Source organism: Xyrauchen texanus, chromosome 29 (assembly GCF_025860055.1).
Source record: "Xyrauchen texanus isolate HMW12.3.18 chromosome 29, RBS_HiC_50CHRs, whole genome shotgun sequence".
Lineage (NCBI taxonomy): Eukaryota > Metazoa > Chordata > Actinopteri > Cypriniformes > Catostomidae > Xyrauchen > Xyrauchen texanus.
This window is the reverse complement of record NC_068304.1, coordinates 17073701-17087368: the sequence shown is the minus strand read 5'-3', so window position 1 is coordinate 17087368 and position 13668 is coordinate 17073701. Positions and strand designations below refer to the sequence as shown.

Sequence of the window (13668 nt, the reverse complement as noted above, 5' to 3'; positions counted from 1 at the left end):
ACACACATTTTTTCTCCAGGAGAACACTGCTTATGTGGCCATGTAAATGCAGAAGCGGCACTCTTACAGGTTTTTGAGGTATGCTCATGTGCGTGAACAGACCGGATAACAAACGTCATAGAATGGAGCCCATCAACATGTCAACACAGCGGAAAGAATTAAATATTTCTAGAAGTACAGTGGGAAAATCACATACAATGTTATGCCCATTAATACACACCAATGTAAAATATCAACTGTCCCTCACGTTCGTGTATATGCGCTTGTATATTGGGGGAATCCCTATGTTTTACGTAAGAGGAAACCCCACTATTGCAGCGCAATTCCACTGCAGGTCACGATGGAAATAAACATGGCAATAATTTTAGAATATCTGGAAAGAATAAAATGGCAAAGTCTTCGTCATATTTGTTATTTACAAAAGTGTCACGGGTAAATTATATTGCTGTGAAGAAAGATGCTTACTGAAATAGTATGTATACCTCATATACATACAGTGCCATTACCGTTGACATGCTCTGTATAAGCGGCGTACACTTTACTCCCCTCATGTATACGGGAGTAAAGTGTACGCCGCTTATACAGAGCATGTCAACGGTAATGGCACTTTTTTGCAATAAACTGCTTTCTGGTGCCCATGTAAACTTAGTAATTGCCAAGAAAACATGGTAACTCCTTCAAAACTGTTCAAAAAGTATACTTGATAAAATAGCTATAATAAAGAAAGAATAGGTAAGCCCAAATGTTTGACTGGTAGGTTATATTATTAGAACTATTAATAACTGTGTTCTGCCATCTCTATGCAGGAGATGAGGATAAAACACCCTCTCCACAGGAAGAAACTCCAGCTTGCCCTGCAAGCACTGGGTTCAGAGGAGGATGATGACAAAGGCAAACTAGACTACCACTGGGTGACAAGTGAGGAATGGATGTTTATTTGCTTTCGATATTATGCATGGAACCTTTGTGTTTGCTTGTTGATTTACAGATTGACCATGTCCAGGCAAAATATATCAGATCAAATTATTTGTTACTTAATTACTTCAAGGATTAAATATTATTTAATGATCTCTTTCTGTTTTAGGGTGGCTTGATGATATTGGTCTCCCGCAATACAAGACTCAGTTTGATGAGGGACGCGTAGATGGACGAATGCTTCATTATATGACAGTGGTCAGTCTCATTTCATATTTAGACATTTAATGACAGTCTTTTAAAGCAATTTGTCAGGTTAAGCTGTATCAACAGTATCTGTTGCATGCTGTGGATTACCAGAAATTAACTTACAACAGAATTCTCTTGGGCAAAAGTGCACAATGGTTGCCCCATAGACACAAATGCTGGAATGTTCCTTTAATCTCTGACTGTAAAATGTTAAACCAGAAATAAATATAATAAGATGAAATGAGTGTGTACTAATTAATAAAGCCATTGAGTTTTTTTTTTAAAAAGAAACCAACAAAGTAACACTTGTTGGAGCTGACTAAGTATTTTAATTATGTTTTCCTTCCTTGCTCGTGCTGAATAGGATGACCTGTTATCTTTGAAAGTGGGCAGTGTTCTGCATCACCTCAGTATTAAGAGAGCCATCCAGGTGTTACGGCTCAACAACTATGACCCCAACTGTCTGCGCCGAAGACCTTCGGATGAGGTTGGCTTTGGAACCCCAGGCTCTAATCTGTGCTATTATGTCATTATTGCTCATTATTACTGGTAAACCTCATGCTCAATGTTGTTTTAGAACAATGCAAGTCCAGCTGAGATCTCTCAATGGACTAACCACCGTGTGATGGAGTGGCTGCGGTCCGTGGACCTGGCTGAGTACGCACCCAACCTGAGGGGCAGTGGTGTTCAAGGGGGGCTGATGGTAAGAAAAAACTGAATAATGAGAGAGAAGATAAAAGTTGTATCGGTTTGGTTCATTCATTTTGAGTTGTGTATTTTAGCGGTTAATCTCTTCAACTCTGCGGACCTGGTACCAGGTGTAATAAGCACATAATAAATTTAGGATTACAAAATAAAAGTCCCTGATCAAGACCACCATATACGATATAACAGGAAGAACAGATCACATTTCCACCACCGCTATGCATGGACTACTGTTGGTGAAAGGAGAAGTGAATAAAATTCTCATACTGCTAAAATGATGTCTTTGCTTTTAGTTTGAATGCCGTAAATAATTTTGTTAAATCGAAAATGCCGATTATTACATTTTGATATGGAATATGATCATATTGAAGACAAATATTATTATTTATTGTATGTTGGTTAATAATTTAAACCGTTAAGGCACATACACCTATCAGCCACAACATTAAAGCCACCTGCCTAATATCATGTAGGTCCCCCTCATGCCACAAGACCTCTGGAGGTGTCATGTGATATCTGGCACCAAGACATTAGCAGCAGATCCTTTAAGTCCTGTAACTTGCGAGGTGGGGCTTTCATGGATCGGACTTGTTGGTCCGGCACATCAAATAGATGCTCAATCGAATTGAGATCTGGGGAATTTGGAGGCCAAGTTAACACCTTGAACTCTTTGTCATGTTCCTCAAACCATTCCTGAACAATTTTTGCAGTGTGGCAGGGCGCATTATCCTTCTAAAAGAGGTCACTGACATCAGGGAATAACATTGCCATGAAGGGGTATACGTTGTCTGCAACAATATTAGCAAAGTAACATCCACATGAATGCCAGGACCCAAGAAATATTATGCATCATTGCAAAGATGTCCGCTTTCCAACGACACCAAGATTGAACTTCTAGGCAACTCAGAATTCGAGATATTCAATGAAACACTGAGGATAGTCTATGAGCTCTAAATATACACTTGTTGTCTATGGGCGAGCGCACGTGTGAGTACTTACCTTGATGAACGGAGCGCTGCCATCTAGTGAAATGAAATAAGGCTTTTTGCAGGGAGATAAGGCAAAAAGAACAGGAATTACATGTTCCCAGACTTATGAAGATACAAAAAAGTTTCATTAACGTGTTCATCAAAGTTTCATTAACGTGTACAATATTATTTATGAATTATTGGATTTTTTTCTTAAAAATTGGGGGGTTTCTGTAAAATGAGACCAATATGATGCAATTTGTCCACTGTATGTGTGTAAGGTGAGCTTTAAATTTGGGTGTGAAAAATTGACGGCAGCAGCCATGAGATCCACCAGGGTGGAAGAGGTTAAACATCTTGGTCGGTACCTGAAAGGTTGTTGGTTTAGTCCCAGATTGCTCTGTGGTAAGGTCCCTGTCATTAATATACAGTAACTTGTTTTGGATAAAAGTAAATTAACATGTTGGGAATGGACTGGAATCTACTGGCCAAATCATGTTAAGAGAAAACTTGATTATCCTGAGCCCATCGATGTCTCTGTTTTAAGAAAAGAATAGTAAAGTTTGACTTTTATCAAGTGAATAACTTTTTATTCTACGTTTCAGGTGCTGGAACCTTGCTTTAATGTGGAGACAATGGCTCTGCTGCTAAACATCCCCCCCAATAAGACTCTGTTGCGACGGCATCTGGCCACTCACTTTAACCTGCTGGTGGGTTCTGAGGCCCAGCAGCTTAAGCAAGAGTGTCTAGAGAACCCAGACTACACTTTACTCACTGCCACTGCTAAAGTCAAGGTATGATGCAAAACATGACCAGGCTATCTGTAAAGCGAACAATGGAAAGGAGGCGGCGAGAACCGGCTTGACAATATAAATAATAGTTTAATGAAGAAATAAACCAAAAGACACAAACACACACACAGGACGGACAGCTGCCCGTAATCTTTCTCTCTCTGTCGCACCACCATCCGCAGTCGGCCTTTATCCCTCTCAGAGGCTTGATTAGCCTGATAAGGGCCTGCCCTCCGCCGTGTCACACTATCTAACTGGCACAAGATATACAGTATATGTTGGCACTTTGAAATTACTTATGGCTTCATTTTTATGTCTACACCTCATTTAGCCCCATAAGCTGGCATTTGGTGGATTTGGAAGGAAAAAGAAGCAAGAGGACAACGAAGAGTATGTCTGTCCCATGGACGTGGAGATGCCCAAAGGACGAAGCTTCCAGAAGGGCTACAGAGGCATGGAGCTCCAGATCTACGATGATGAACTTGATCGACTTGATCAGGTAGAGTTATGGAGGCATTCAGTTTCATGATGGACGGACGGATGGTTCGAAATCGACCGTATTTACTTTGCTTTATCTTTGTACGGCAACATGGCTGTCTGGTGATCAAGACATATGTTTCACTTTGTGTTTGCTTTGGCACAGATGGAGGACTCTGAAGGGACAGTGAGGCAAATTGGAGCTTTCTCTGAGGGCATCAACAACTTAACGGTAACAAGCAGATGCATATCTGATCTGACATGCATTCCTTTATGTACAGTAGTGTCCTGAAGCCTAAACAAGGCATTCTGTTTTGTGCTCAGAGTATGCTGAAGGAGGATGAGTTCTTTAAGGTGATGTCCACATCATTCCCCAATGCCAGTGTGAAGAATAATGACTCCAATGTGTGAGGGCACTGCAGGGCCAGTCTCACCCCTAGCGCTGCTGCTTTAATCGGAAGTGACTGTGCCAATTCCTTTGCCAACACCTCCACACACACATGCCTCTTTCTCAAAATGCCAAATATATCAATCAGAACCACTCATGTCAACTCATCAGAACTCACACTTTTAAAGTATTTGTCACATTATATTGTCTTTTATTTAGTACTTTAAGAAAAAAAAAAAATAATACATATGAAAATGGTCTCTTGTCTCCTGAAGGTAGATGGAATAAAGTCTGCCCTATTATTTTTTAACAGAATGTTAGTGGATAAAGTTGTTTTGTGAACTGAACTGATATGATGTGACTTCTAACAAAAATGAATGGCAGTCCTACTTGTAGTTTGCGGGTCATTGGAGACATGTGCATTTCTTATTATCAGCCAGCCTAAATTATGTTTGTCCTAGTTGTTATGATGGCAAAAGAGCACAATGACACTTTCAGTCAAAATCAAAGATATATTTTATTAAGTAATAGTTGTACACTGCCAATAATGAAAATATTTTAAAGCATTAAATTTGATATTCTCAAATGATCCAGGTGCAGTCCTGAGCATATAATGACACTAACGGTCTAGTTGTTTGTTTGTTTGTTTTTTTGCTTGTTTTTAGTCATGGTTTAACAAGACATTACACTCCTTGATATGGCATATGCTTAATGCATTTGCATGCAAAACTCTGTACATTGTATTTTACACACAGTGTGTAAATTTGCATTTGCATGTTATTTAAGTCTAATTTGGAATAATATTAGCAAAATATTTTGCATTATTTTGATGAAAGTAAAGTGTGAATTATTTTTACATTGCTGCAGTACTTAAAGGATATCAGTAATGTTCTTTATGGAAATGCCATCATGCAGGCATGAATATTTAATGCAATACTGGCATGTGCACAAAATTGGTAAGTGACTGAAAATTTATTTAAAAATATATTGTGCCACTCATAACCATTTCAGCATTACATGCTTGTACTTTGTTGACTTTTACACATTTAAAAGGGGAATAAAGTTCTGAAATATAAAACCGTGAAAAGGCATGCAGTGTCTTTTTTTTGTACACTGGTGTCAACCAGTCACACGAATCATATTATTTTACAATCACAACCAACTTCACTGGAGTAATACTGGTGTCACTTCTGAGCTTGCCCCTCCCATTAAACGTTCACAGCTCACTTGGAGCATAGAAACCAGTTGTGTTGTACATCTTCTATTCAGTTTTAGGATTGAAAAAGAAATGAAGTCTTACAAGAATGTAGTTGTATGTGATATAACAGATAAATGAGCTTAATCTTCGAGTGCACTTCGAATACACACTTACTGAAATGTACCATTGTTAAAATACAATACGTTACAAAAATATGGTAACTTTGAAGTAGTGTCAAGTGGTTTTTATTGTCGTTCAACCATGTACAGTACACAGTGAAACGAGACAACGTTCCTCCAGGACCATGGTGCTACATAAATCATTCAACATTGGACAAACACAGAACCACATGAGACTACACACTAAATAACATACCTATATAAAGTGCACGTGCAAACGTGTGCAAAAATTACAGGACAGTACAATAAATTACTAAAAGGAACAGGACAATAGGCACAGTAAGAGACAGTACACATTTGTAATCGAGTAGTGCAAAAAGATGACACTTTCTGACACTTTTAGACTGTTGTCTAATGTGACAATTAATTAATTGATAGTTACGATTATTTATGGATGAATCCTGATGGCGAAGTGATCAACGCCATCTCTCGGACAACCTAAATAGTTGGTTATTGTACCGCGTTGCATAGTATTTTAAAGCCTATGATTGTCCTCTCAGTTTTCATACATCATTATCATTTGTCCCGAAAATTGTTTCATTATCATGCGTCAAATTTTAAACTTTGCGTTCGACTTGCATGGAGTTCCCTCCTACACCAAGTTCTTAGAAACAAACAGTTAAAGTGAATAACCCTTTCTTTCTTTGTGTTGTCTTCCTGCAGGGGGCGCACGAGGGCTCGCTAAGCCTCAAATGAATCGCATTCAAATCTCAAGACTTGTTTTGTTTTTGTTCTTTTGTTTTTTTACTTATTAGATGTATTTCTACACTAAATTGTATAATATTTTGAATCTAATAATTTCAGAGATTGTTCATCCGTCATGCGAATAAAAAGATGCTTCATTAATCGCTACAAAATTATTCGATTAATGCCTAATTATCAAATTATCACAAACGACTGTGGTCCATCCTGAGTAGCGCAGTAAAAAGATACATGTAACACATGAGAACGAGGTCTAGCCAGAGAGTGTTTAGCAGAGACGGGCCACTTCTATATAATGAATGGGCGAAATTTGAACGCTCAACCAAGAAGCTATAACGCCCAACGGTCAACGGATGTAGAAAGGAAATACCGCCTTACGGTTAAAAGAGCCAATCACCTTTTTGAACGATAGTTACAATACTGTTGTGATATGACAATTCCTGTCAATCAACTCGAGAACGCGAATGCCCCTTTTTTTCTTTTTTTTTTTTTTGCCGTAATATGAGGTAAAGAATCACAATTTGTGATACCAGTATTGTCAGATTTTATTGCTCTTTGATCGTAATCTTGACCAACGTTTTGGAGATTTAGGTCTTTCTCCATTCAAGTAGCTGCACTGACATGATTGGAAACAGCGTTCCAAATATGGCCGTCAGAGGACTGACTTGCTAGAAAGACTTTGGTTCAGCGTACTGATATGTGCAGCTTCAGCAGCGGTATAGACCATTGTTTACGCCCCAATAATGGTATTCATAACCTTAAATAGCTAGTAAATAGAAAATACAATGCAATGAGTTAAAATGGATAAAGATGATTTCAAACATTACTATAGACCAATTAGCGAGAATCTTTTGGCTTCTAAGCACCGCCTATTCAAGATCTCCTTTTCAATGCATTTGCCACTCTACCTACTTGGTAAAAGTATCAGTAAACTCAGTACTCCGTAAAAGTATTTGGGTGTATTCAGGCGTGAGAGCATCGCCTGGGGCCATTCACTCCTTCAACTAAGGAAAAACTTCACAAATAGCTCATGTTCATCTGTGCACGAGCATAATACGGAAAACCATGAACAAGGGGTATGTGGAAAACTTGTTTATGCAATATTTAGCAAATACAGTAGGCTATGTGTTTAACGAGCATTTTAAAAGAAGAATGTTTATTTGACCAAAGGTCATTAAGTTTAAAATGGTGATCTTTATGACGGAAAACTCAAGATGTTTAAATAACGTGTTGGTATTGTATTGTGTGTTATTATTCTTTATGATGTATAGCTTATGTGACATGTTTTATTTTCAGGTCATCTATTGGAATTCTTCAGAATTTTAATTATGTCATAGCATAATCATATTTAGCAGATTAACAATGAATACGCATTTAAAAATGACATGAAAATGAAATCTTTATATTTCCATATATTGTTATATTTGCATGTACATGAACTGAGCTGTTTAACATTATATAATATTTTTTTTTTAATGTACAGTGTTTTGATAAAATGTTTCCTATTTTTGTATATGTAGACATGCGTTTGGGTGCGTCCTTATGCTGTTGGCACTGTTCACTTTCAGTGATGCAGCAAGGTATATTATTTCACAAATGTATCTTTACATAAACCCTTATTCTTAACATTTAGGTTAAGATTGTTAAGTTCCAGTTGTTGGCATTAGTTAACAACAGTAGTTAACATGAATTAACAATGAACAGTACTTTTACAGCATTAATGGTCAATGCTAATTTCAACATGCACTAATCAATTTTTCAAATCAAAAGTTGTATTTGTTAACATTGGTTAAAGAGATAGTTCACTCAAAAATTAAAATTCTTTCTTCATTTACTTGCCCTAATGCCATCTCAGATGTGACTTTCTTTCTTCAGCAGCACACAAACAAATATTTGGAGAAGAATATTTCAGCTATGTATGTCTATACAATGCAAGTGAATGGTGACCAAAACTTTGAAGCTCCAAAAGCACATAAAGGCAGCATAGAAGTAATTACTACGACTCCAGTGGTTAAATCCATGTCTTCAGCAGTGATATGATAGGTGTGGGTTAGAAACAGATCAATATATAAGTCCTTTTTTTACTATAAATTCTCCTCCCTGCCCAGTAGGTGGCAATATACACTAAGAATGTAAATTGCAAAAACACAAGTAGAATGTGAAAGCAGAGATTGATAGAATAAAAATACTTAAATATTGATCTGTTTCTCACCCATACCTATCATATCCTTTCTGAAAACATGGATTTAACCACTGGAGTTGTACTGATTACTTTTATGCTCCTTTATGTGCTTTTTAGAGCTTCAAAGTTCTGGTCACCATTCACTTACACTCTATGGACTTACAGAGCTGAAATATTCTCCTAAAAATCATAATTTCTGTTCAGTAGAAGAAAGAAATTCATACACATCTGGGATGGCATGAGGGTGAGTAAATGATGAGAGGATTTACATTTTTGGGCGAACTATCCCTTTTAAAATGTATGAACATGAATTAAAAATAAACAATTGCATTTTATTAACTGACATTAGCAAAGATTAATAGATGCTGTAAAAAAAAACATGTTGTCCATTGTTAGTTCTTGATACCTAATGCATTTAACTAATGTTAATGAATGAAAACTTATTGTAAAGTGTTACCATATTCTTTTACTGCATATCAGTGGATGAATCTTGTAAAATACATTTTTGTCCTAAATTCCCAGTCAAACTGTCAACCAGGAGCTTTCCAATATTTTCAATGTGCTTTGGAAGTTAGATGTGAATCGCCTGAAGGCTGGAACTGACTACAAAATCTCACTACAGGTGTCAGGACTTCCTAATGTCCCTCTACCTTGTTCATTCACAGTAATCATTTCAGTATGTAAATCCCTAAAACTTATTTAATCTAAAACTCTTTAAATGTCTTTTAGGGCAAGGCTGGTTACATACCCCAAGGAAGCATAAGTGCGATAGATCATGCTTCATCCCCTCTGTTCTCCCGTGTTGATGAGACTAAACTGAACTCGGTCAACACCTATGCACGTATGTTTGTTTTTAATTATTAATAATGTAAAATGTTCAAATCTAGCACCAATAAAAAATATTCTAAAGCAAACAGGGCTAGTCAAGTTCTGCTTTCAGTGTACAGTTTGCACAAAAGCTTATTTATGCATGGAGCTGTGCTGAAACATGCCTTTGCCAGAGACATGCCAAGATAATTTATGTAATGTAATTATGTTTTTGAAAAAGAGACAGGCAGTTAGTTTTAAAGTCGATTGATGGAATTTTGAGTTGTTGTTAAATTCAGTTCAGCCACTCCTTTTGATTTATAAAGGAATGATTGTAATGTGGTTGCTTGTTGCAGCACTGTGCCAGAAACATTATTATCTTTAATGTTCATTTGAACATGCACAATCTAATTATGAATGTAAGTCTTCTTAATTCACATCACATATTCTGGATATATGTATGTGGTTAAATAGAATAATGTAATCGATATAAATGTGAATTTTAATTGTTTAATGAATAGTTAGTCTTCTGTGATTTAAATGGTGATCTTGCTCTTCTCAACAGGCTTCATGAAGCTTTTGGATAACTATGAGCGATCCACTGGTGTGGCAGAGAGGGTGACTGCTGAGGAGGTGACAGAAAATAACTCTTTTCTGGATGCTATCTTAGAGACAGCAGTCATGAAGGTATGAATTCATTATCCTCTGGACATCCTTAATAACTCCTTATATTTATTCCCACATTAGAATGTGTCTCATATTCTGGACTTGATTTCTTGAAACAATTCAAAATTAAAACCTGAAAATAAAGTGGTGTGTAATTTTATTTATCCTTGTTTCTTTAAATATTTTACTTTGAAAAAAATGCTCTATTGTCCAGCTCTATTTGTTGCTAGCCAAAATATTGTGGTTGTCTCCTGCCACACCCTGTTCTTGGCAGCTACATCATGACAAGGAGAAATAAATTGGAAAAAGATTGTGGTGTGGCTAATGTTGATTCTGGGTACATTTGGTCAAAATCTACAAGTTTTTATCTCGTAACAAAATATTACCATGTTTTGCTCCAGCGTGCACACAGGTACCTAGTTGAAAAGGGAAAATCACGCTCCGATCTGAGACAATTTAAGAGTCAGTTGTACTACATGTGGTTCCGCCTCTACCATAGAGACAGGAATGGAGGGTGAGCGAATAACACACCCTCACATGCACATAACCATCGATCTCGAGTCACATGTCCAGTTGGCATTTCACCCCAAAATCAAAAGAAAATTATTTGTTTTTTGCCTTGTGACATTATTTTCAAGACAATTAAAGGAATAGTTCAACCACCCAGATGTATATGACTTTCTTTCTTCTGCAGAACACAAATAAAGATTTTTAGAAGAATATTTAAGCTCTGTAGGTTCTCACAATGCAAGTGAATGGTTGCCAAAGACATTGAATCCGGTGTTTCTCACCCACACCTATCATATCACTTCTGAATACATGGATTTAACCACAGGAGCCATATTGATTACATTTATGCTGCCTTTATGTGCTTTTTTTTAGCTTCAAAGTTCTGGCCACAATTCACTTGCATTGTGAGGACCTACAGAAGGGAAATATTCTTCTAAAAATCTTCATTTGTGTTGTGTAATACACATCTGGGATGGCATGAGGTTGAGTTTAGGCCTACTGCCCCCACATTCTCATTGCCTGAAGAGAGTAATTCAACTTTTTTATAAAATGCATATCTTTCTTTCAACAAGGGAGGACTCCAGTGGATTTGAGCATGTGTTTGTTGGGGAAACTAAGTTTGGCAGAGAAATCATGGGTCTTCACAACTGGGTCCAGTTTTACCTGCAGGAGAAGCAGGATCTTCTTGATTACAAGGGCTACAAAGCCAAAGCCAATGACCTGGTATGCCTTCATGAACCAATCATTTGACTTTCATAAGTACAGAATTGCATAATCAACTGAATATCTGACCTTGTTTTTCTTCCACAGCCTGATGATGATGATCATGTCTTGAATGTGCAGTTCAGCTGGCATGGTTTGGTCAAGCCAGTTGCAAGTGCCTTTATTGGTGTGAGCCCTGAGTTTGAGATGGCCATCTTTACCATCCTGTTCCTCACGTCCACTGAGAAGACCACCATAGCCGTGGTCAACCTGGATGAGTACCAGCTGGAGATGGTGGTTCATAGACATGGTCGCTCTATTGGGACCGCCTATCCCAAATTGCTGAGCACCAACAACAGGCACCTATAGATCCACATCATAGCTGCTTTTAATTATGTTTTTTATTTTTGATAATTTTTAAGATGTGTTGTAATTTGTAATAGTAGACATTGCTAAATATTGGGAGAAATCGAAATTTTAGAAGTTTGGATTTACTTTGTTACAATTAGCTAATAACATGTTAACAAGCCGTACTCATTTCAATATCCCAAGCATGTACACTGAGATTTAAAAGCCATGCAAATTGAACATTTTCACAAGAACTGCATTTCATATTATAGTCATTTTCTGTATGTTTTTATGTCTTTTTATATTTTGATAAAAAACGTTGTTATATCTAGTTGACTACGGAAAAAGGAGATTTAACATTAAAGAGGTTTTAATCCACTTGTGTAATTCTTTATTTGCTGATCTGTTTACTTTTTGGATAGTTGACATTACATTTTAAGCAGTGACTGCAGTGTGATGTGCTAAAACTCCATTTAAAACTTTTCTTAACTTTTGTACACTAAATAAGTATTTTATACTATTTTTAAGATTTATGCATTTTTTTCGAGGCTGTGTTAGTCAAAAAGAATTGTAGCTGTTAAAAAGCATCTTGAAACATCTGCGTTCTGTTGTATTTGTTGCGCTGCGTCCTGTTTTTAAGCGCAAGAACGCGTTCGATCTGAACAGCCCCGCAGTGATGACTTTTGGTGAACTATCCCTTTAAGAACTTAACGTTGGTGTCGGAACAATACTGCAGCACGCGTTTCTGCCCGGTCTGCTTTTCATGTTATATCTCACACTTTCACGTGTAGTACTGACTTCCGTTTAAAGTGTTTTTGACCAGAACATCGGCGTGGAGAATAATGGTTTGCTAGGTTGTATGAGATCATTCACACCCACGGTTCACTGGCATCACAGTAGATCTGAGAAATGCTGCAAGAGCTTGGGGAGATGACTCCTCAGCAGCTGTTGACACTGTCGAGATGAGTGAATGGTGACATGGCTGACTGCTGTGCGTGATGTCATCGTGCTCTGTAAAAGAGCCTCACTTGATCGAGATGTAAATGGCATTATCAATGTTCTTGCAATGTTTATTGGACAAATGTTGACTTTGCATGGTCACTTCTCTTGTCTGTATTGCAGGAAAAGTTGAAGTTGCTTCCAGCCTTTTTGAAGGTAAAATGCAAATTGTCATAATGATAAATAAATACATGAATGATCTGTCAACAGCTCTTGAATAGTTGAACGTATATGTTTAAGCAATGACTGCAGTATGACATGGATCTAAAACTACTTTAAACAGCATTTGCTAATAATAATTATACAGGCCGTGTTTTTAAACTTATTAATAAGTTGAAAGAATACATATTTTGACTTTTTTCCCCCCTCAACACAAGACTATTATGTGAACAGCAAAAAAGAAATAGACTTTCACTCATACGTATAGAATAGAAAAAAACAAAGAATAAGTGAGCCACGCATGCTACAACCTTTTATGTATTATCTTTCACGTGCAATTGGACACAAAAAAAACTACCCATATGCTCTTATATCTTTTCATGCATACTATTCAATCTTGTCGTCCACTAAAACGAAAGTTGCTTTAGTGAATTTGCAGACTAAAATTTAATATTCATAATATTGATTTAAATATTACTTTTCTAGGTTAAAGGTTAGTAAAGCAGCACATTGATTCCTTCCATTACTTCATCAATGTAGAAGTTTGTAGAATTTGTAATTAAAGAGACAGTTCACCCAAAAATGAAAATTCTCTCATCATTTACTCACCCTCATGCCATCCCAGATGTGTATGACTTTCTTTCTTATGCAGAACACAAACAATGATTTTTAGAACAATATTTCAGCTCTGAAGTCCTCATGCAAGTGAATTTTTTCAAGAAT

At 36.9% G+C, this 13668-nt stretch overlaps 3 protein-coding genes across 6 annotated transcripts in view; all 3 read left to right on the top strand.

Annotated features, from left to right (window-relative positions):
- Window positions 1-5572, top strand: part of ppfibp1b (PPFIA binding protein 1b) — a 51107-nt gene extending 45535 nt beyond the window's left edge. For all 4 annotated transcript variants that reach the window (XM_052096767.1, XM_052096766.1, XM_052096765.1 and 1 more), the window contains 8 exons: window positions 807-918; window positions 1085-1173; window positions 1529-1651; window positions 1742-1867; window positions 3443-3631; window positions 3960-4127; window positions 4272-4337; window positions 4430-5572. In XM_052096767.1, the coding sequence (XP_051952727.1) occupies window positions 807-918; window positions 1085-1173; window positions 1529-1651; window positions 1742-1867; window positions 3443-3631; window positions 3960-4127; window positions 4272-4337; window positions 4430-4516 (960 nt within the window). In that variant the 3' untranslated portion in view covers window positions 4517-5572. The remainder of the gene's footprint in view (window positions 1-806; window positions 919-1084; window positions 1174-1528; window positions 1652-1741; window positions 1868-3442; window positions 3632-3959; window positions 4128-4271; window positions 4338-4429) is intronic.
- Window positions 5573-7481: 1909 nt separating this feature from the next.
- Window positions 7482-12166, top strand: endouc (endonuclease, polyU-specific C). Its single transcript, XM_052097165.1, has 8 exons — window positions 7482-7648; window positions 8093-8152; window positions 9277-9376; window positions 9484-9595; window positions 10127-10248; window positions 10629-10741; window positions 11310-11460; window positions 11548-12166. Exons 1-8 carry the CDS (start codon window positions 7638-7640, stop codon window positions 11806-11808), a joined length of 930 nt encoding a protein of 309 aa, XP_051953125.1. The 5' UTR covers window positions 7482-7637; the 3' UTR covers window positions 11809-12166.
- A 109-nt stretch (window positions 12167-12275) lies between these two features.
- Window positions 12276-13668, top strand: part of polr3b (polymerase (RNA) III (DNA directed) polypeptide B) — a 36285-nt gene continuing 34892 nt past the window's right edge. Inside the window, 3 exon segments of the mRNA XM_052097228.1 lie at window positions 12276-12734; window positions 12885-12956; window positions 13439-13487. Coding sequence (XP_051953188.1) covers window positions 12697-12734; window positions 12885-12956; window positions 13439-13487 — 159 coding nt within the window. The 5' untranslated portion in view covers window positions 12276-12696.